This window comes from Puma concolor, chromosome A1 (assembly GCF_028749965.1).
Source record: "Puma concolor isolate L17-30 chromosome A1, mPumCon1.1.hap2, whole genome shotgun sequence".
NCBI lineage: Eukaryota > Metazoa > Chordata > Mammalia > Carnivora > Felidae > Puma > Puma concolor.
The window spans coordinates 121748159-121772187 of record NC_141667.1 but is presented as its reverse complement, the minus strand read 5'-3'; the positions used below and the strand labels follow the sequence as shown (position 1 = coordinate 121772187).

At 39.0% G+C, this 24029-nt stretch overlaps 1 protein-coding gene across 8 annotated transcripts in view; it reads right to left on the bottom strand.

Annotated features, from left to right (window-relative positions):
• Window positions 1–24029, bottom strand: part of NR3C1 (nuclear receptor subfamily 3 group C member 1) — a 164186-nt gene that overhangs the window by 25307 nt on the left and 114850 nt on the right. For 7 of the 8 annotated variants that reach the window (XM_086701513.1, XM_086701494.1, XM_086701474.1 and 4 more), the window contains exon 3: window positions 2893–3059. In XM_086701513.1, the coding sequence (XP_086557639.1) occupies window positions 2893–3059 (167 nt within the window). The remainder of the gene's footprint in view (window positions 1–2892; window positions 3060–24029) is intronic. The other variant, XM_086701525.1, reaches the window with a different exon arrangement.

Sequence of the window (24029 nt, the reverse complement as noted above, 5' to 3'; positions counted from 1 at the left end):
TGGCCTACAGTTGAGCTTTGTTCCGGAGCTGCTCCGCTCTCCAATGCCCAATGTCTTATACCAGCTGTTACTGCCCCTGGAATCCCAGCTCTACCACTTGAACTCTGAGCCTCAGTTTCTTTGATCAAATAGGATCAGAACAGCATTTAAGAGCTCATAGAGCCCTTAATTCAATGGTATGATGTACATAAAACATAATGCTTGGTCTATGGGACATTAAAGGTAATGGATGCCTATCATCATTATGACCCATCAACAAAGATTACATGTACTTTTGTGTACAGGAGATATAAGTAAAAGGGACTTGGTGGAAGGGGGGACATCACTGAACTAGTATACATGAAAAGACATGAAGCTACCCAAAGTTTTCTTCTGTATGTAGAGAAGTGACTCCCAGAATACAGACTTAAAAAAACTCAAGGTATCTATCCTTGATCTGGGTTGTATGGATAAAACTTCTTAAAAATTGTTGAAATGTTCAGGTATTTTATCCTATGCCAATTTGGGGGGGGGTAACCTAGTATTTCCAGCAGGTGCCAAAAATGGACTGCTAAGTATGATACAGACTTTAGAAACTACATCTCTGTAATGAAAACATCTCCATCCTGTGTAGAGAGGAAAAGTAGAACTGTTCTGAGTTAGGTTGTCAAAGGATTACAGAATTTTAGAGCTGGAAGGGACGTTGGAGAAAATGAAAGTCCAAATATAGGATTTACTTAACATAGTCCACAGTTAAACCTTCCCCTACTAATTATGTAATTGAGCCACCATACTTAACTGAAATACTTAAACGCTAAAAAAACATTTTGAAATGGGACAGCTCATATTCTATGAAATTTTTACCTAAAAACAAGCTTAAGAATTTAATTCTAAAGCAGGGGGTAAGCCCTGAGGGCATATGGCCTGCAGTGGTATTTTATTGGGGAGTTAGGTTTAGCTTTTTTTCTTTTTTTTTTTACTTTTCTTTTTTACTTTTTAAAGGGTATTGAAAGCTTTCAAAGTAAGCTTGCACTCTCTAACCTTCCTTGTCCCAAATGTCTTCTATTTGCCAGAAGGACACATACTTGGTCCGTATAGGCATTTACGTTTATAGTCCTGTTTTAAAGAATTTTTCATTCTCCTCCATTTTAATTAAAATATTTTTTTAAATACCCTCTTTTTTCTTCTAAGGTTCCACAGTCTTTCTGAATTTCACTTGCAGAAATTAATTTGCCAGTATTATTGTATATTGGATTACCTCTATCACTGCATTTATATCATGGAGATAACTCAGGACTTAAAGTGCTGTGACAGGGGCACCTGGGTGGCTCAGTCACTTAAGCATCTGACTTTGGCTCAGGTCATGATCTTGCAGTTCATGGGTTTAAGCCCCACGTCTGGCTCTGTGCTGACAGCTCGGAACCTGGAGTCTGCTTCGGCTTCTGTGTCTCCCCCTCTCTCTACCCCTCCCCTGCTCCCATTCTGTCTCTCTCTCTCCTCCCCCTCTCAGAAATAAACAAAAACATTTAAAATAAAGTGCTGAAGTAAACTGCAGACAAGAAAAAGCTTCAATCTCTTGGGTCCGTGGTGAATAAGGTCTACTTTGTTAGAGGCAGTAGAGTGTGCAGGGGTGGGCTTTCCTAAGCACTATTCAACAGTTGGGGGCTCCTACCTGGTCAAAGCATGCCTCCCTGTGCTCCATGTGGGGTAACAGGAGGAATTTTATAGTTTGCTCATGGATTAAAAAGTAATCCAAACAAAAGAAAATGACTCATCTAACTCTTAAGGATATGCAAACAGAACTTGAGGCAAATAATAATAATCTTTCTCATACTGTGGATGGATAATTACACTTCTTTAAAAATTAACATACTCAGAGCTTTAGGTAATCCATTCATGCGACACCACCTTCAAACAGCTTTATAAATAACTAAAGTACATGATTTTTTCCCAAGAGGATTTTAGAGTAATTTCCAACACTAATTTGCTATGGAATGAATTTCTCTTTAAGGAGTTGATGTGACTGCCCTTGTCAGCAGAATGAATCTATAACCAGGGTACAGTTTTTATTAGTATTCATATAGTGAAATCAGCTTCTCTACATTACCTTCTTTCTCTATCTCCTCGGGCTGTTTATCACTTGCTTCTTACTACCACCTCTTTCCTGGAAACTTTGAACTCCTCTCTCACTTCAAGCAGACCGTGACCACTCAGAGGGTGGGGACCACGTCTTATGTGGACTTGATACCACTTAGCACAATGCCTGGCTCAACAGGAAGAAAAACCCACCCAGATTTTCCCCTCACAGTTCTTACTGACCCTCATTCTTTGTCAGACTGGAATAGTCGGTGGTTTTAAAACCAACTTCTTCATGGGAGTTAAAGCCCATGATTCTCATACAGTGAATGCTAGGTTTGGGCAGTAACATAACACCATTTCCCACGACAGCACTTTCTTACCGTTACCTTCTGTTATCTGACCAAACTCCCTCTCCTTAATTTATACTTTTCTATTTTATTCTAGTTCTGCTTGTGTTGTTGTTTTATTCAAGTTAGTTAACATACAGTGTAGTCCTGGATTCAGGAGTAGAACCCAGTGATTCATCACTTACGTGTAACACCCGGTACTCATCTCAACAAGTGTCCTCCTTAATGCCCATCACACATTTAGCCCATCCCCCCACCCACCTTCCCTCCTGCAACCCTCAGTTGGTTCTCTGTATTTAAGAGTCTCTTATGCTTTTTGTGTGGCTTTTTAAAATCTCTCCATTTAGAAGGCCTCCGAGCCAACCCCCCGCACCTGACTTTACTGACTTCCAGCCTTAATGGGGTTCGCATATACCAGAAACTTCACAATCCACCTTGAGAGACAAGAACCAAGTAGAGGAAAAATAAAACTCTTCAAAACACACACTACCTTCCACTGCTCTTTTGAAGAATACTTTACAGCTTCCACAAGTCAAGACCCCGTAGTGACACCCCGAAGCTTCATCAGAGCACACAAGGCAGAGTTTGGGAGGTGGTCCCGTTGCCGCTGCAGAGCTGGATGGAGGAGAGCTTACATCTGGTCTCATTCCAGGGCTGAAAGAGGAGAGAAAGCAGTGTCAGGATCCACTGTCATGACCTTCAAAGAAACATCGAACTACAGCTCTCTTACCTCCTCACTCCCTAGGGAGCATGTTCACACTGAACTCTGGCTTCAAGTACTAGCAAGCATTACAACAGTCTATTCAAATATTTTCAAATCATGTTTTAATCTTCTTTTAGACAAAATTAAGAGTGAGGTAACTTTAAAAAAAATTTTTTTTTCAATATTTATCTTTGTGGGGGGGAGCGGGGAGAGAGAGAAGCAGAGTGCGAGTGGGAGAGGGGCAGAGAGAGAGGCAGACACAGAATCCAAAGCAGGCTCCAGGCTCTGAGCTGTCAGCACAGAGCCCGATGCGGGGCTTGAACCCACGAACCGTGACATCATGACCTGAGAAGTCAGACGCTTAACTGACTGAGCCACCCAGGCACCCCAAGAGTGAGGTAATTTCCTTTTAAGCATTCCCTAAAAAGAATGATGAATACATGCTTCACTTTGAAACTGTCATCTATAGTTGCATAGCATTTGTTTACATTCATGATCACCTTTATAAAGGGGTCGCTTCCATATCATTCACCATTTGTAAGTGAACCATTGACGAGTTTGGCTAAACGGATAGTAGTGCAACTACCACCAGGATCCAGAGATAGTGTAGACATCTGTCACCTCAAGAAGATGCGTCCTACCCCTTTAATTGTTTGGGACATCAAGTTAATTTTTGTCATTTTAAGACCTTGTACAGGCCTCTCTCTAAACTCAGTGTCTAAATTCAGTCAATCCACGTCCTCTGCTAGAGTCAAAACTTCATAGAGTATTTGAGTTTGGGCCTACATCTCTCAATCCCAATGCTGTCAGGTTTCTCATCATGGCCTACAAAGACTGATGCGAAACATCACTGTCTGTCACCTTCCTGTGTGGCTCACAGCAAGAACGGAAAGGGCAGTGGGCTTTCAACAGGAAGGAGCATTCTGTCCTCTGCACCGAGGCCGGGTGTGGCCTCAAGAAAAGGACAGGAATCTGCTTCTCCTACCCCATCTCGTGGTTCATTTTGCAGACTTCTCACCACAGTGAGTGCTGTTGTTGTGTCTCTAAAGATACTCTAGGCCCTAATTTGTTTTGAAACCTTTCAGCAATCCCGAAAGCTCCCCTAAATCCTGTCCTCGGATGAAGCTACTGCACCTTGCCAGTCTTCCGTTCGAGAGGCTTTGTCAGGTGGACAGTGTTGCCATCACCCCAGTTCTGGGAACAGGCCTCAGGGTTTTACATGTTTTCTGAACATGGCCGCAAAGTTCTGGATGCTTCCGTATCACAAGGTGTTGGTTCCCTGCTAGGTGGGGGATAGCGGACGATGGGAGAGGACAGACTGAAATGACCGTGCTGTAGGTCTGGCGTGAGCCACCCATGATGAATGGAAGCTTGTGACAAATGCGGAGGAGCTGCTCTAGGCAGTATTTTTACAGAAAGGTAGGAAGGACTTGGTGTGAGTGAACAGAGCGATGTGTCAGGGAAGCAAAAACTTCCTTGGCTTGTGGCCTGAAGATGCGCCTATTCCTGCTCAGCCCATCTCTGTCATCTGACATCTATTTTTAGGGACCAACCAGTTGTTTATGGAAAATGAGTATAATATTTAAAGATCTGAAAGGTTACTTCTGAAATGCTTCCTCAACCAATTATATATAAATATATATATATATATTTATATACAATACACACAAAAACATAGGCATATGTAAGTGTTTAAAAATTTTTTTAAATGGTACTTTGTAGTAAAGGCATACCTCACTGATACTACAGGTTTGGTTCCAGACCACAGACAGCAATACAGTGAATATCGCAATAAAGCAAGTCAAATGACTTTTTTGGTTTCCCAGTGCACATAAAAGTTATATTTACACTGCTTTGCAGTCTGTTAAAGTCTGTAAGAGCTTTATATTTAAAAAAGAATGTGTATACCTTAGTCTAAAAATACTTCATCTGTGTTTTCAGTGAGTCGGAAATCACAGATCACGCTAACAATAATGAAAAAATATGAAATACCAAGAGAATTACCAAAGTGTGACACACACACACACACATAATGAGCAGATGCTGTTAGAAAAATGGTGCTGACAGGCTTGCTTGAATTAGGGTTGGCACAAACCTTCAGTTGGTAAAAAACGCAAAGTGCAATAAAGGAAAGCGCCATAAAACTAGGTGTGCCTGGACTCTGTAGCTGTGAAAACACTTTCGTGAGTAAAATCTTGTCTAGCCGCTCACCAGCCCCGTGACAGGATGGTATCACCTCCAGATGAGGCCAACGCAGTAAGAGGAGGGTGATCGGGGCGTCTATTTGCAGTCAAACTGACGTGCTTCAGATCCCTGCTCTCCCCATGGAAAGTCTGTGTGACCCTGGGTTGCTGTCTACCACTTTGAGTTTCCTCATGAGTGGGAAGGACATCATCTGTGCGTGTGCTGTGAAAACAGGAGAACACACAAAATGCAGCATGTAGTTCCTGCATAGAACAAACACCCCATACATGTTCCTCCTTTCCTGTTTCAGAAAAAACTAGAGATTTTATGAGACAGCATTATGTAAGTAGAAAGTTAGTATTCAGTCTGAAACCCAGGATGGTAATCACAAATTCTAGCTTATAAATGAGAGCATTGGCAAAACGCATTCAGGCCACTCAACCATGAGCTACAGATGGCAGCAGGGAAAGCTAGGAACCAATGGACGGATACAAGTGTAGCTGAGCATCTGTAATTTAAGTCAGCCTTTTGAAATCCCTTCAGTCATTCCAGGCTCCATCAGATAAGAACGGAGTACATGGAAAACTGCCAAGTATACCACAGACATCGGTGGGAAAAAATCCATTTCTGTCACACAAACACGAGGACTAGGATAGCCTAGGAAGAACACCATTGGGGAACACGGATGAGCACGGCACAGTTTACAACCACAAATGTGACCCTGTGCTACTGCTGACGGGCTACAGGCCAACCAAACTGCTAGAGCTACAAGGAAAATCATATGGAATCACCATCTTTTAATAAGGATACATGGCAAATACAAATACTGTGAGAAAGCACACAGGAATGAGAGTGTATATGACATCTCCTTGAACGGAAAAGCTGAAAAGTCTGGGGTCTTCGATCAGTGTGTACGGATGGCTGTGCCAAACTTGGAAGACAGTAAGAGGTTCCATTATGAACTGACCGTATCCACAGTGAGTGGAGACTCATAGGAACAAAATGCCTTGTTCCAAGTGAACACTCAAATGCTGTTCCCCACTTACAGTGGACAGTGTGCTAAACACCAGCTTATTCCTGAGGCCACGGAGTTTACGTGAGAGTTGAGAAAGAAAAAACAAACAAAAAACAACACATTCAAAGCTGGGTTTTTCTGTCGAGTTCTACAAGAAAAGCAAGTGCTGAGAGGGGGCTCCCGGACGGATAGTCATGGATGGACTGTGAGAATTCATCCCACCCCTCGAGGAGCTTATAAAATGTACAGGTAAATGACATCCTTTCATTTAGCACGTGCTCACGAATCCGGATTGTCAGGTGTTGTGACGACACAGAAGTCATTTCATGTATGTAAGTCTTATTACGCGTGGAATACATCACTGAAATAACGAGCCTTGAAACTCTTGTCAATATTTTTTACCTGCCTCTTGTGACATGGGACCACCTGGAGGATCTCAGGTGAAGGCAAGTGCCATAAATACCCTTCTCTCTGAGCCAGCTGAGGGTTAATGATCCTCCAAGAGCTTGAGTTCAGGTAAATGTAGATATTCTTTGTGATTCTACCCCAAAATAAAACATTCTGGTTTTTCAAAAGGTCAGTACTGCAGTGCAGAATCTGAAACCCTATCAGTGAACTTTTTGAAACACTGTGACATTAAAATCCATCTGTCTGTCTTGCGCTTGGAATGGTCCTTTTACCCGTGCATGATTTTGTACTATCCTGCATTAGTCATTTGGAAAATATTGGTTCACTGAGTTGGGCAGATTTTCTAAATGTTGACCAGTCCATTATACAATATAACAGTCACATCTATCAAGCTCATAGTGGCAGACATAAGTCTTTCAAAGTTCTAAACTGTCTTCCTTGAAGTGATAAGCTCACTTCAATCATTTTTGAGATAACATCTGGCAAACACCAAAGGCTAAAAACCATAGTTTATCCATGGTATGTCATGAAAAAGGTGGCTTGTTCAATGTGCAACATAAACAGTCTTACACCTACTCCTCTTTGACACAAGCCTAAATGCTATGTGCAGCGTAAGTACGTAATAAGCTTCAAGCATCTTCCCATTTTGTCACACAGATAGTAAAAGGATGTTGTCAAAGGTGGAGATTTAAAAGAATATTTTGCTTCCTCAAGGATATCTTTTAAAAAAAAAAAAAAACTTTTTTTAAAGTTGAGAGAGAGAGAGAGAGTGTGTGTGTCTGTGTGTGTGTGTGTACCCCCAAGCAGGATCCTTGCTGTCAGCACAGAGCCTGACACAGGGCTCAAATCCACGAACCATGAGACCTTGACCTGAACAGAAACCAAGAGTCAGATGCTCAACTGACTAAGCCACACAGGAATCCCTCAAAGATATTCTTAAGTGGAATTGGCTTTCCTTAACTTGAGAGTGCAAGGCAGTGAGTACACTTACTACTGTACCCTATGAGGCCAGCAGTTTTACTCATCATTACTTTTGTACCATCTCTGCAAATGCCAACACAGTGAGAAAGGCAAATGAAGACTGTATATTTTTATTAATGTACCTCTGAAAGGGTCCTGGGGACACCCAAGTGTCCATGGACTACATTCTGAGAATTGCTGTTACAGAGAATAGTAAGGACTCTAAGTCAGGCAGGCTAGAATTCATAACCTAACTGCAGTGTAGTAGCTTGGTGACCTTTTAATCTCTCTAAATCTCAATTGCCCTATTTCTAAATGGGGACTGTAATGTACCTGGCAAGATGATACAGTATTGCTTAGTAGAGGCTTTCTCCCAAAGACAAAGAAGCAGAGACGATAAACATTACAAATCCAAATGGTGCTGTTGGTTTAGCCTCCAAGTTAAGTGAATTAAATAAATGAAATGCAAGGAACCCATTTGGGGGAAAACAAAACAAAACAAAACAAAACAAAACAAAGCAAAAAGGGTATCACCTCAGAAAACAAGTATAATTAACATGGGGAAAAATCCTGAAAATAAAACTGGATTAAATTTTATCAAGTACACATGGAACAGGTGTTTTCTCATTGGCCAAATATTGTAAACCAGCGGTTCTTTGCTCCCGGGGAAGAGGGGTGTGTGTAGGTGGGTGGGGGGAACGCTTGGTAATGGGTGGAGACATCTGTGATTGTCAAACTGAGGAAATGCTGCTGACAGCTAATGACAAAAGACTGGAGTGCTGGTCCACCCACATGCCATGGGTACACAGGACAATCCCCCACAACAAAGAGTTACCCAGAGTTGACTGTCAATAATGCTGAGGTTAAGAACCCTTGCTATACATAAAGCTTTAGGCAACACAGAGAAGAAAACAATCCAACAAGGTCCAGAAACAGATTTTAAAACCTTTGAACTATCTTTAAAGGGAGCAAGTGTCCTACTGAAACAGGCTTAAATATTCTTTGATTCAAGATGAGTCCAAAAAGAGATTCAAAACAGAGCTGACACCAGGGACTACAGAGGTCTAGTGATTACTTTGAGTCAGTAATGTATTTGTCCCTCTAGGGCTAGCCTGAAAACGTGGTTTTTACACATTAAAATCACCTGCATTTTTCTTATCTTTTTTCATTAGGCAAAATGTAAATACTCAGCTGCACACACCAGGTGATTATGTTTTCTGACTGTCCATTTATCCCTGCATTAGCTAAAGGATTACTGATTTGTCTGATAATAAGCTATGGAATAGTTTTTAAATCAAACAGAAAAATACTCTGAGGCAAGGCTTTCGTGATATTTCTGTTAAACGGTTCTACTAGAACACATGTTCTTGAAGAAGTCGAAGAAACACCGATTATTCTCTTTGCTTTGCATTTGTTCAGAGAGGTTTCTAACTTGTTTTAACTTTAGGTGCATATTAAGACAGTTCCCCCAAACCGTGCATCATTTATCCTCACTCATCTTAGGGACAAGGTTAGACAACACAAACTCTAGTAAGACAGGAACATTTTCAGTAAAGGGTAAATGAAGGAGGAAATGCCTTTTTCACATCTCTGAGACACCAAGGGCCTGCCACCTAATGTCTCTGGGCTTAGTTTCTGTCTGTAAAACGAAGGTCTTCCATCAATAGACTCCAAGAACTTGTCCACATTTCCCAAGGTGGCACAGGGGGTATAGGCAGGGAAGAATACATCTGGGCCTCTCAAAGGCTTCTTTGGTCCTGTGTATTTATTTCTATGAAGAGAGAACATGGTCACCTTATCTGAACTTGTTTTGTAAAGTCTGATCTAAAATGTTTCACAGAAGAAATGTATTTCTTTCTCTTTGGAAGGATCAGTCCTCAGTCTGGTCACTGTATTAGCTAACTTGAGACCTTAGGCTGCAAGTCCTCTGCTCTGTTTGCTCAGGCCTGCATTAGGGGACATGAATTTTAACAAGTACTGATGCTGTGAAGTGAGGATGTGTGTTCCTCACTTCTTGAAAGCACACAAGGATAATTATGGTTTGATACACACGGAGTTAGGAATGCCACATCTTTCAGGAATACAAGAACATGTCTGAGACAATGGTACGCTCACTACCTTCTTCTAATGTATGTCCCACTATATATCTAGGGGTGAAACTGATGGCTGTGGAGCTGTGGTTCTGAGCTCAAATCTCACCTGTAATGTTTTTCCATCTTTTCAAGACTTGATTTTTCACAGACGTTGATCCAGTAGGTATCCTCCATGGCAAGTCCATAGCTGAACGCCATTGTTATTACAATTATTTGTGACCCCATGTAAGCTTGAGTTTAAGCTGGTACCAGCATCTTTGGGAATTGTGTCGGGTTTCAGTAATGTACGTCTAGCTTGCAAGATTAAGTAGACTTTATCAGCTATGGTCTACCTAGGGTTTGTAGTTTAATTTAGAATTGTGGTAAACTGATGATTTGTATTTGTCTTCATTTTACATTAGTTTTAAGTATTTTTGATTATGGAATTTTTGATTATGGAATCTGGGGTTGCAATGATATACAACGAAAGGGAGCAAATTCCCTGTGAGGGCTTCCAATCAAGATCTGCAAATCCAGATTTTTGTCCAAGTAAGGGTTGCCAAATAGAGGGAAATAGGGAAAAACAGCTGCCTTCAGATTGTGCAACAGTGTATTGTTGGACTAAATTTTCAAATGATCCACAAATTCATACTTATCTCATTCTGTACAATGAACACAATTCCTAAATCCTTACAAAGATGTTTTGTAAAATCACACAAATTCAGAGCAGCTGGGTCCTTATTCAACTTTATATTAGTATAAAGGAAGGAACAAAACACTCAGAACCAACCTCAATTTGATCTATGGCCACACACTTCCTCCCTGACCTCAGCCAAAAGTCAAGGATTGCTTCTTCAATTCTCAGGTTCTTTTATTACTGTGAAAACGTCTTGGTTTCTCTGTCATGCCCGTCTACCCGATGAGAGGTTTTTTGGTTTTTTGTTTTTTGGCTATATCCATTTCCCTTGGGTTTTGGTGATGATGCTCTCACTTCACACCCTGGTTTCTAAACATCCACTGAAATAGCTTAGAGGAATAATTCTAAGTATTGAATTAATAGCAAAAAGAATGGGAAACTTATCTTCTGAAGAGGATGGAAGACAGAAGAAGTCTTATCAGGCAGGCAGATGGAAACTTTAAGACGAGAGGTTCTTAGGAGGGGACACAAAACACTCCCATCATAGTAATGACTACAGGGTACACTAGTTAAGTGATATTTTAATTCTACATGCCAAACTCCATGGCTAGGAACTTTAATAAATACATGACCTCTAATATTCCTTCCTCCTAGTCCATTTTACGGATGACAGTTAAACCATTTGTCTGCCCATAGTCACATGAGCAAAACCTGGATGTGAATTCAGCATTGCCTTATTCCAAAACCTGTGTTCCTTACCTTCCTAACTGTGCTGCCTGGCAGGGACCTGCAGGGTAATATCCATTCAAGCTTGACAGAATTTTTTAAAACTTGTGTGAGTCATCAAGTAGATCGTCTTGAGGTAGGGTTAAACTTTAAAAATAATTTCTGATTTTCTCTCTTCTATCATTACTATCACAGTAGAATAGTGTGGACCTAAGTCAGGACCTGCATGCTTAGTGGGGAGGCCCACAAGTGGGAGGGATATCACAACCACAGAGGCCTCACTGAAGAAGGAGGGGTCTGAGCCCCACACCAGTCTCCACTGCTCAGGCGAATGGCACCAATAATAACAAGCTTTGAAAAGCAATGGGGTTTATAGCCAAGGGAGCCAGAGGACAGTAGGAAATAGAGACTCCACTCTTTTTTTTTTTTTTTTATAAAGTGTTTATTTATTTATTTTGAAAGACAGAGCATGTGTATAGGGGAGGGGACAGAGAGAAAAGGAGAGAGAGAATCCCAAGCAAGCTCTGCAGCATGTAGCCCAATGCAGGGCTCCAACACACAAACCGTTGAGATCATGACCTGAGCTAAAATCAAGAGTTGGACCCTTAACTGACTGAGCCACCCAGGCGCCCCCAGGGACTCCACTCTTAAAGAGCATGTGTGCATTCTCACTTGTGTGGAAGCCCAGTGCAGAGGCAGCAGTTTGAAAAGCACCTGGGTTACAGGTGAAGGAAGTACTTTCACTAATGGCTGGGGTGTGTGCCAGAGAGACAGGGATCACTTGGAGCATTCCCCAGGGACAGTGGCCCTGGTGGGCACCATTTTGTTCTTGTCAATTCTACCGAGCTGGACCAGTATTGGTGGGCACCATTTCTAATACTTTCTATCTATCGTGCTAGCACCATAACTAGCACCTATGTTATACCCCAGTGTTTCTGGGGAAACATAGCCCCAGTGTTTCTCTGTGAACTCACTCCATCCAACCAACTTGGAGCCCTTCCCAGGAGGCTTACCACCCCACGTCTCCAGCAGGTACTACAGCTCTTCCCAAGCATCCTGCCCTGGGGTGCCAGCCCAGCAAACTAAAATACTTACAACAGGTGTAGCCAGCTGTGCAGGAGGCCTGCCCTGCCTACCAGCCTGGCCATACTGCTGCCATCGGGCATTGCGGTCAGCTCCTGCAGCCAGCCCCACACACATCAGCAAGTCCATATGGATTGGGACCGACCACAACAGGAGGTATACACAGCCCACCCAGGCATCAGTCCTTGGGCACCTGGGTCAGGTGACCAGAGCACCAGAGCATGTTAGGCTCCTGGGCCCCACAGGACACCTTCTGCATAAAGCCACTCCTTCAAGACTAATAGATGTAACTGATCTAGTACCACATAGAGAGGTAGGCAAAATGAGGACACAGAGGAGTATGTTGCAAATGAAACAACAAGATAGAAACTCAGAAAAAAAAACTTAAATGAAACAGAGATAAGCAACCTACCAAATAAGGAATTCCGAGTAATGCTTATGAAGATATTAACTAAAGAGATGAATGGATAAACACAGAACTTCAACAAAGAAACAGAAAACATAAAAAAGAACCATTCAGAGCCGAAGAATAACTGAAATGAAAAATATACTAGAAGGAATCAGCAGCGTATAGGATAATGCACAAGAAGGGATCATTGATCCTAGAAAGATTAGTGGAAATCACCCAACAGAAACAGCACAGAAAGAAATTTAAAAAGCAGGAAAGTTTAAGACTATCCTCTAGGATGACATCAAACATACTAACATTTGCATTGTAGGGGCCTAGGAGAAGAGAGAAACAGACAAAACCTATCCGAGGAAATAATGGCTGAAAACCTCCCTAACCTGGTGAAAGAAACCTGTATCTAAGTCCGGAAACTGACAATCCCAAATGAGGTGGACCCAAGAGACCCGTATCATGACACTTTACAGAGAATCTTCAAAGTGGTGAGAGAAAACTTGTTATATACAAGGGAACCCATGTAAGACTATCTGCAGATTTTTCAGCATAAACTTTACAGGCCAGAAGGGAGTGGTATTAAAATATTCAAAATACTAAAAGGAAAAAAATATACAACTGAGAATATTGTACCTGGCAAGATTATCATTCCAAATTGAAGATGAAATAAGGAGTTTTCCAGAAAAGCAAAAGCTAAAGACGTTCATCAACACCAAACTGGCCTTCCAATAAATGTTAAAGGGACTTCCTTAAGTGGAAAAGAAAAGGCGGTAACTAGGAATAAGGAAATTATGGGAAAAAAAAAAAACCCTCTCACTGGTAAAGGTAAATATATAGTAAGGGTAGTGGATCAACCACTTCCATAGCTAGTATGAAGGTTAAAAGACAAGAAGAGTAAAATCATCTAGACCTACAGTACTTAGTCTGACAGTGCAAACATAAAACAGAGATAAAAAAGGTAGTGTTTTAGAACATGCTTGAACTTAAGTGACCATCAACCTAAAAGAGACTGCTGTATACAGAAGATATTATATATGAACTTCCTGATAACCACAGACCAAATACCTACCATAGGTACACAAAAAATAAAGAGACAGGAAATCAAACATAACACTAGGGGAAGTCACCAAATCACAGGGAAAAGAACAAGAGAAGAAGAAAAGAGCAGGAAACTATCAAAACAACTGGAAACAATGAACGAAGTGGCAATACATACTTACTTATCAATAACTATCTTTTTTAACGTTTATTTCTGAGAGAGAGAGAGAGAGAGAGAGAGAGCAAGCGTGCCTGAGTGCCCCATGTGGGGCTCCAACTCACAAACTGTGAGATACGACCTGAACTCAAGTCGGATGCTCAATTGACTGAGCCACCCAGGTACCCCTATTAATAACTATGTTAAATAGACTTAATGCTCCGATCAAAAGACACAAAGTAGCTGAATGGATTAAAACAAAAAACAAAAAACCAGAAAGACCCATCTGTGTGAGTCCATGGAAATGGAAAGAAAGTCAGGGAGCAATACTTAAGTCAGACAAAATAGACTTTGAAACAAAGAGTGTAAAAAAAAGACATTACATAATGATAAAGGGATCTATCCAACAAACAGGTATAACACTTGTAAGTATCTGTGCACCCAACCGAAGGTCAGTCACCTAAAGAAACAAAGCAATTACTAACAGACATAAAGGGAGAAGTTGACAATAATCCATTAATAGTAAGGGAGTTTAACACCTTACTTACATCAATAAATAGATCACCCAGACAGAAAATCAATAAGGAAACAGTGGCCTTAAATGACACATTAGACCAGATGGACTTAACAGACAGATACAGAACGCTCCATCCAACACCAGAAGAATATGTATTCTTTTCAATTTCACATGGAATATTCTCTAGGATAGATCACCTGTTAGGCTACAAAACAAGACGCAATAAATTTTAAAAGACTGAATCATAACAAGCGTCTTTTCACAATGGTAAGAAACTAGAAATCAATTATAAGAAGAAAAGTGCAAAAAACCCCACAAACCCATGGAGGTTGAACAACATGGTACTCAACAACCAATGAATCAAAGAAGAAATCAAAGAAGAAATAAAAAACATCTTGAGACAAATGAAAATGGAAATACAACAGTCCAAAATCTATGGTCACAACAAAAGCAGATCTAAAATGTATATAGCAATACAGGACTACTTCAAGAAAAATTTCAAATAAACAATCTCACTTTACGCATGAAGGAAATAAAATCAAAAGAACAAATGAAGCTCTAAGTTAGTAGAAGAAAGAAAATATATTAAAGATCAGAGTGGATATAAATGAAATAGGGACAAAAAAGCAATAGAAAGAACAATGTGGGGTGCCTGGGTGGCTCAGGTGGTTAAGTCTCCAACTGTTGATCTTAGCTCAGGTCTTGATCTCAGGTCATGAGTTCAAGCCCCGCATTGGGCTCTACACTGGACATGCAGCCTATTTGATGACTTTTAGCCAGCATTATCAACATCAAAAAAAAAAAAAAAAAAAAGAGTGGAGGGCCCAAATAAAATCAGAAATTAAAGACGGTATGTTACAACCAATACCATAAAAATACAAAGGATCATATAATAAGAGTCCTACAAACAATCATATGCAAACAAACGGGATAGCCTAGAAATGTTAAGTCCTTAGAAACAATCTTCTAAGACTCAATTAAGAAGAAATAGAAAACTTGAACAGATCAACCACTGGTAACAAAATTGTTGGGAGGTTTTGATTATTGGTTCAAACAGAAGTCCAGAACAAGACAGCTACACAGGTGAATTCTACCAAATATTTACAGAAGAGGTAATACCTATTCTCAAACTCCTACAGAATACTGAAGAGGAAGAAATGCTTCCAAACTCATTCTATGAGGCAAGCATTATGCTGATCCCAAAACCAGACAGAGATACTACAAAAAAGGAAAATTGGAGGCCAGTATTCCAGAGGAACTTTGATTCAAAATCACCAACAAAATATTAGCAAACCAAACTCAATAATACATTAAAAGGATCGTACACCATGACCAAGTGGGAATTACTCCAGGGATGCAAGGATGGTTTCAGTGTCTGCAAATCAATGTGATACACCACATTAACAACAACAAAAGGATAAAAATCATATAATCATCTCAGTTGATGCAGAATAACTGTTTGATAAAATTCAACATCCACTTATAATAAAAATTCTCAAAAAAGTAAGTATAGAATAAAGATGCCTCAACATAAAAGGCCATACATGATAAACCCACACCTGGCATCATACTCAACAGTGAAAAGCTTAAAGCTTTCCTATAAGATCAGGAACAAGATAAGGATACCCAGTGTTACTACTTTTATTCAACGCAGTAATGGAAATCCTAGAGACAGCAATTAGACGAGAAAAGAGAATTAAAGGCAAGCAAAATGGAAAAGAAGTAAAACTGTAAAACTATCTGCAGACAACATGAAACTACATATAGAAAACCCTAAAGACTCCACCGAAAAGCTAATCAGAGCTTATAATAAGTGAATTCAATAAAGTTGCAGGATACAGAATTAATATACATAAATCTGTTGCATTTCTATATACTTCTTAAACAAGAAAATAATCCCATTGACAATTGTATCAAAATGAATAAATTACCTAGGAATAAATTTAATCAAGGAGGGGAAAGGCCTATATGTTGAAAACTGTAAGACACTGATTATGGAAATTGAATATGTCATGACATAAATTGGAAGATATATGGCGCTTATATCCTGGAAGAATTAATATTTAGTTAAAATGCCCATACTACCCAAAACAATGCAATGCAATCCCTATCAAAATATCAATAGCATTTTTCATAGAACTAGTACCACCTAATCCTAAAATTTGTATGGAACCACAAAAGACCCCAAGTAACTAAAGCAACTTTGAGAAAGACCAAAGCTGGAGGTATCTTGCTGCCTGATTTCAAAGTATACTACAAAGCTGTTGTAATCAAAACAGTATGGTTCTGGCACAAAAACAGACACACAGATTAATGGAATACAAAAGAGAGCTCAGAAATAAACCCTATGCTTATACTGTCAATTAATTTATGACAAGGGAGGCAAGGGACAAAAGATAATCTGTTCAGTAAATGGTATTAGGAAAACTGAACGGCAGGCGAAACCATGAAAGCAGACCACTTTCTTACATTATACCCAAAAATAAACTCAAAATGGATTAAAGACTTAAACGTAAAAACAGAAACCATGAAATTCATAGAAGAAAACATAAGCAGTAAGCTCTTGGGCATCAGTCTGAGCAACATTTCTTTGGATTTGTCTCCTCAGGCACATGGAACTGAAGCAAATAGAAACAAATGGTACTATGTGAAACAAATCCTTAGGCACAGTGAAGGCAACACAAAGACAAAAGTAAACAAAACAAAGACAGCCTACTGTATGGGAGAAGGTATTTGTAAATGATACACCTGATAATGGATTAATATCCAAAATATATAAAGAACTGACACAACTCCGTATGAAAAACCAAACAATCCAATTTAAAATGGATTCAGAGGACATGAATAGGCATTCTTCCAAAAAAAACATACACATAGCCAACAGACACATAAAAAGATGCTCAACATCACTCATAGTTAGGGAAACAAGTCAAAACCACAATCAGATATTGCCTTACACCTATCAGTTTGGCTATTAAAAAAGACAAGAAATAAGTGTTGGCAAGGATGTAGAGAAAGGACAACCCTGGGACTCAGCTGTCGGGAATGCAAGATGGTGCAGCTACTGTGGAAAACAGTATGGAGCTTCCTCAGAAAGTTAAAAACAGAGTGACCACATGATCCAGCAATTTCACTTCTGAGTATTTATCTAGAAAAAAAAAATGAAAATGCTATTTCAAAAAGATATAGACACCCATGTTCACCGCAACATTATTCACCATAGCCAAGATACGGGAGCAAACTAAGTGTGCAATGATAGATGAATGAATAAAGAGGCTGTGGTGTATGTAAATATGATGGAATATTACTCAGCTATAAAAAGAATGGAATCTTGCAATTTCCAACAACATGGATGAAACTGCTGATTACTATGCTAAGTGAAACAAGTCAAGGAAAAGACAAACACTATATGGTCTCATTTATATGCAGAATCTAAAAACCAGAATGAACAAACAAGACAGAAACAGACTCATACAGAGAATAATCTGATGGTTGACAGAGGGGCGGAAGGTAGGCACATGGGCAAAATAGGGGAAGGGGATTAGGAGACACAAAATTCAAGTTATAAATAAGATAGGGGGATGCAATGTACGGCATAGAGAATATACTTAATAATATTGTAACAACTCTGTGTAGTGACAGATGGCAGTTAGATATATCTTGGTGATCAGTTCAAAATGTATATAAACATTAAATCACTATGTTGTATATTTGAAACTGACATAATATTGTGTTCTAACTATAATTCAATTTTTAAACTATGTTTATTCATTTATTTTTGAGAGAGAGAGCCACAGCACGAGCAGGGAGGGGCAGGAGACACAGAATCTGAAGCAGGCTCCAGGCTCTGTGCTGACAGCTCAGAATTCATGAACTGTGAGATCATGACTTGAGCTGAAGACGGACACTTAACCGACTAAGCCACCCAGGTGCCCCTATAATTCAATTAAAAAAATTTTTTTAATGTTTATTTCTGAGAGAGAGAGAGAGACACAGCATGAGTGTGGGAGGCGCAGAGAGAAAGGGAGACACAGAATCCAAAGAGGCTCCAGGCTCTGAGCTGTCAGCACTGAGCCCGACGCAGGGCTTGATTCGAACTCACAAAATGTGAGGTCATGACCTGAGCCGGATTAGGAGGCTCAACCGACTGAGCCACCCAAACGCCCCTATAATTCAATTTTTAAATTTTTAAATAATTCCACATTACCTCCACTTTTTTAGATTCTAGTTGCATTAATTTAAATCTCAAATTAGCATATTCACATTCCAAATTGTTAAGATACTGTAACAGTAACCATTAAAGACTAAATTACCTGGCAAAATATTAAAAAATATGAAAATAGAAACAGAAGTGTTTTATATATTTGCAACCATGTATGAAAAATATGAAAATGATATGGGGCGCTTGGGTGGCTCAGTTGGTTGAGCCTCCCAATTCGGCTCAGGTCATGATCTCACAGTTTCTGAGTTTGAGCCCCATGTCGGGCTTTGTGCTAACAGCTCAGAACCTGGAGCCTGGTTCGGATTCTGTGTCTCCCTCTCTGTGTGCCCTACCCCCGCTCACACTCTCTCTCTCTCTCTCTCTCTCTCCTTCAAAAATAAACATTAAAAAAATTTTAGAAAATGATAGAAATAGGAATGTTATGCATATTTATAATACCATTCTTGCCCTCGGAGGAGTTTTGAAGACATTATGTTTTAACTTAAATATAGGAGACCTTAGACTGAGATATATTTCATTTTGTCCCAGGACACTGCTCCATCAAAGTATCCTGTTGGAGATACATGATGTCATAAATAGTAATTATCGTAGTTTTTGGCAAATGAGTAAGAGTTGCTTTTAGTAAAATGAACTTGTTATTACACTGCCTTAACTAGAAAGGTGCTATCTAGTCACACTACCACTTTTATAGATGGAAGGTTTATATCTATTGGCTAGAATAAATCATGGGTGTAAATTAAATTGTCAACCAATGTTTAAAAGACAAAACCAAAAAAGCTGTAGTTATTCAATTTAAGAGCACTAAAATACTGTAATTATATATTTAATTCAAGTTATATAATAACAGCTACTACTTATTTAGTACTTTTTAGGTGCTAGGCACTTTTGATATACATGGTTTATAATCTTCATCACTATCCTGAAAGATCTCGCTAATCCCATTTTATAGATGCAGAAATTAAGATTCACAAATGTAGAGAATTAGTCCCAGGGCCCTATAAAATACTAATGAAAGGGAAAGTCTAAGTTTTCAGGATTCCAAGTCTACTACTTTTTTTTTTTTTTTTTCAACGTTTATTTATTTTTGGGACAGAGAGAGACAGAGCATGAACGGGGGAGGGGCAGAGAGAGAGGGAGACACAGAATCGGAAACCGGCTCCAGGCTCTGAGCCATCAGCCCAGAGCCCGACGCGGGGCTCGAACTCACGGACCGCGAGATCGTGACCTGGCTGAAGTCGGACGCTTAACCGACTGCGCCACCCAGGCGCCCCCCAAGTCTACTACTTTTTTAGCGCATACCAGTAATAACTTTTGGGCTAACTATATGGTAGATTAAATTAGAGCATTAAAATGTTGGAGCCCCTGTTTCATAGAAACTAATGTCCAGTGAGGCCCAAAATAACAGTTATCCTAGATCTAGGATTAGTACTTTGCACCAATAGCCATTTATTATCTATGTATCTTGCGTTCTCCACATACAGATAACAAGACTGACTACATTTTTTAAAATACATGTGAATTGTTTAAATTCTGTACTTTCCTTACATCGAGAAAACCCCTTTGTATATTATACAATTACATGAGTCAAAACAAACTAAACGAAAAACATACTGGGGTAGTGCACATTGTGTATAGGTACACCAATTTAAACATATTTGTACACATGTATTTTCTCAACAAAATTTTATAAAAACAGTGATGAGCAACATAAGCTATCACGTAGTTCCACTTTTGCTAACGTTAGCAATAAAAAACCCAGCAAGCTTTGGTTTTCCACAGTCCAACTAAGTGTAGATTACTGTAGTTTATTCTAGAATATTCATTAGAAAAATAAGTTCTGTTTCTTTTAAAATGGTATCTTCTAACATTTTAGAAGCTATATAAGAATGGAAAAGAAACTTTGAAAGCAAGTGATGACATGATGTTTGTTGTAAAGTCTTGGGGATATTTGGAATGTAAAAATTTCAAGGGCACAAGCAGCACTTTTTGGAGGATGGATAAATGGTAACTACTGCAGTGGGAAATTTGCACTCTGGAAGCTTTGAAACTGATAAGCATTTATGATCAAATAATACTAGTTCTATTTATAAAATAATTTGCAGATTGAAAAACAACACCAATACTGTATTCTCTCAAATTTGTCTTAAATGCTCTGTCAAAGTTTGTATTTTCACAGAAGTGTTAAATCGTTATTTTAACGAAACCAAATCCCTTGCTTCAAAGAACTCGAATGTGAATAGTCAGCCATTAAGAAAGCATCTTAAAGTTGAGTTCTTATGTAAGCAGTCGGTTGTGTATGCAGGAAACAGAACCTGCTGAATACCACGCAGATTTGACATTCCCGTCAAAGGACAGCTCCAAAGTCTAAGAGAAACGCAACTTCTGAAACTAAAGTCCTCAGTTTAAAGTATCTAAGTAGTTTTCAGACTTGTTAACTTCAATGAAATCATCACTTCAAACAGCTTCACAATTCAACCAACAGGGAAATGGCCAGGTTTTGAGGAAGGCAGGGGAGAAAGCGAACCCATACAAACAATGACTTTGACAAAATTTTCACACAGTTTAAAACAAAACATACAAAAAAATCTATCTGCCAAAAACATCAATCACAAAATTGATAAAGTCATTAATTTATAGCATAAATATCTGACAATTCTGAACTGAGGGTTCCATTGTTGATAAAGGATTGTCAAATCCTGAAAGCTGACATGTTGTAGAGCAGTAAACAACACGTCACAATGTGGACCGTTGACTGTTGGTTAAGTAGATAATCAATGAGTGAGCTGAGCTGAATCAGGCTTATTTTAAGACTATTTGGACACACCCTGAGTGTTCATTTTGGTTTCTGTACTTTCTCTAAAAACCACAGAGTGAACTTTAACACCCGAGCCATAAGAAGTAAAAGTACTGAGAGAAAGATGTTATAGCCAATCTCTTGAAATTAAATGGAGGTAGTTGGCAAAAGAATGCCTAGTTAGCTGGAATAAGAAATCGGCACCTCTCAAAAAAGGGGACAAACGGGCACACACGAATAGTAGTTGAGAACATCTGTTTGAAATTTTAATTTTTCTCACAGTGCTCCAAAAGAGTGAAACAAAATAAAGTATAACTTTTTGTGATTTCTAAAATGTAGTATAAACCCTACACCTGTAAAGAATGAGAAACAGCCACTAAGGGAAACTTACAAGACAGAAAACAAGGAGGGTTCACACTTTGTTGCCACTGTAGTGGGTAGCTGACATGACTCAACGACTGTTTATGGGCCTGAGGCTCTCATTTGGGATAGGAAGCCATTCCCTTCTCTCCCTGCTAGAATGTTACCTACGAAGACAGCTCTAGATGTGGGCTGCCCCATTTTTCAGTCATGGGGAAAAGAATGTAATTATTGTTACCATACTGGGGAAAGCTCATTACCATGTCGATAAAGACCCAACTATTTCTGTCCTGGTTAATTTCTTTATCTCTAATCCATCACCAACTCCAAGATCATTGTTTTATAGTCCCTTAGAAATATACAAGTAGATATAATAAAAAGTAATCTGGCAAATAAAACAAACACAAGATATTTTTTAAATCATAAAAGTAATAAATATTTAGTTAGAAAATTTAGAAAACACTAGCAAACTTAAATTAGAAAATAAAACCATCATACTTTTATCAGAAAAAAACAGGAAATACTTTTATATATATCTTTAATCTTTAAAAAAATTATATATATTTATTCTGGGTATAGTATTCTACATAACTCTTTTGTATCCGGCTTTTTGTGAGGCACTGTGCATTTGTTGTTCATTACTTAACAACATTTTGAGAAGATTTCCTGTGTCAATAGTTTATCTCTTATTACATGATTCTTTGATGGTTACAAAATACTCAGCAGTAACTTCAGCATTCCCTCATTATTGGCTATTCTTTGTTCCTGTTTTTTTTTTTCACTATAATAAATTTGCATAAACCTTTGCAAACATTTTTGATTATTACTTAAGTTAAAATCTTAAAACGACAAGGAAAGCCAATAGACAGTTTTAGGACTTTCCATACATACTGTTAAACTGCTCACCCCACCTTGGTTCAGAAAAGGAGATACATGCATTTTCCCACATTTGTTCCTCACAGAAAACACATCTGGTCAACTATCACTTGATGAACACTATTTCCCTACTGGGGTGTTGGTCCTCTTTGGATTTATAAGAACATTTTGGACATTAAGTATTTCAACACTTAGTCCAATGAGGACATATCTACAAAGCCCTGAATTTTAAATCAAATTTTAAAATATTTCAAGTCTGATGAAATAGCCCGTGTTGTTCAGAGCCCTTAATTATATTGCTCGCGTGATACTTCTTTTAGCCACATTACTGCTTCAAGTGTTATGTGAGTTTGAAAACAAAATGACCAGCCACATGTAGTTCTGCTTAAAGATGGTGCCTGTAACACATGCTTTAATTTCCGCTTCCTCTGGGAAGTAAAACGAGAGTAATGACATTTGTTTTCCAAGGCATGAACCTCTAAGACTTCAGACAACAAGAGAAGTGGTGTTTTGTCAGCTAAAGCACAATAACACAGGAGGAAAAAAGAGAGATGATAACTAGCAAAATTTTACACTGGAATGAGCATTCTGGGGTCTATTAAGTTACCAGGGGGGAAAGCTAAGAAGCAACCTTATATGACCATTTTCAAAAGGCTGAGAAATTGGGGATAAAGGTAGGGGTCAAAATCAGGGGGAATGGTTCAAAGTCTGCTTAAGAACATTTACAGGTTTCTTTTTATAGAAATGACAGGCCAGGTTATGGGGGGCAACGTGCCTGTCAAAATTGAAATGTTAGCTAAAAAATGTATTTGAAAAATCCTTAAAAGCACCAATGTGCTGACAAAATGACAGGGTTTTAGGCTAAAATTGAAGGGAAAGGACCCTAGCCACCTGTGCTCTGATAATATTCACAAATTTAGACAAAAGTAGCTTTCAAATAAAAGGAAAGAAAACCCATTGGAAACACGGACAAAAATTATACAGCTATTTTAGGAACTAGAACTCCAAATGGCCAATAAACATACAAAAAGTTATTCAGCTTCATTAGTGATCAGGGAAATGCAAACTGAAACCACCACGCAATATCATTACACACCCACCAGACTGGCATAAATTAAACATTTGACACTAAAACGTGTCTGAGTTTAAAGAGCACATCGCCCTGGAAGACCGTGCGGCATTATCCAGTGAAAGGCAAGACGAGAATATCCTGCGATCCAGCAGCAACACTTGACATACACTTAAAGAAACGTATACTCTTTAGAAAAGTGATGTGTAGATACAGTAAAATGTGTTAGAATGACAGTTTTTGTAGTAAACCAAAACTAGAGACTAAGTCCAGTGTTCAAAACAATGGGAAGGATGTATCAACAGTGGTACAACTGTATAGAGCAGTGAACTACAGTTATATATAATAACAGGGATGAACTGTACGGGTTAGAGGGAAAGCAACAAGACACAAAATAATACAT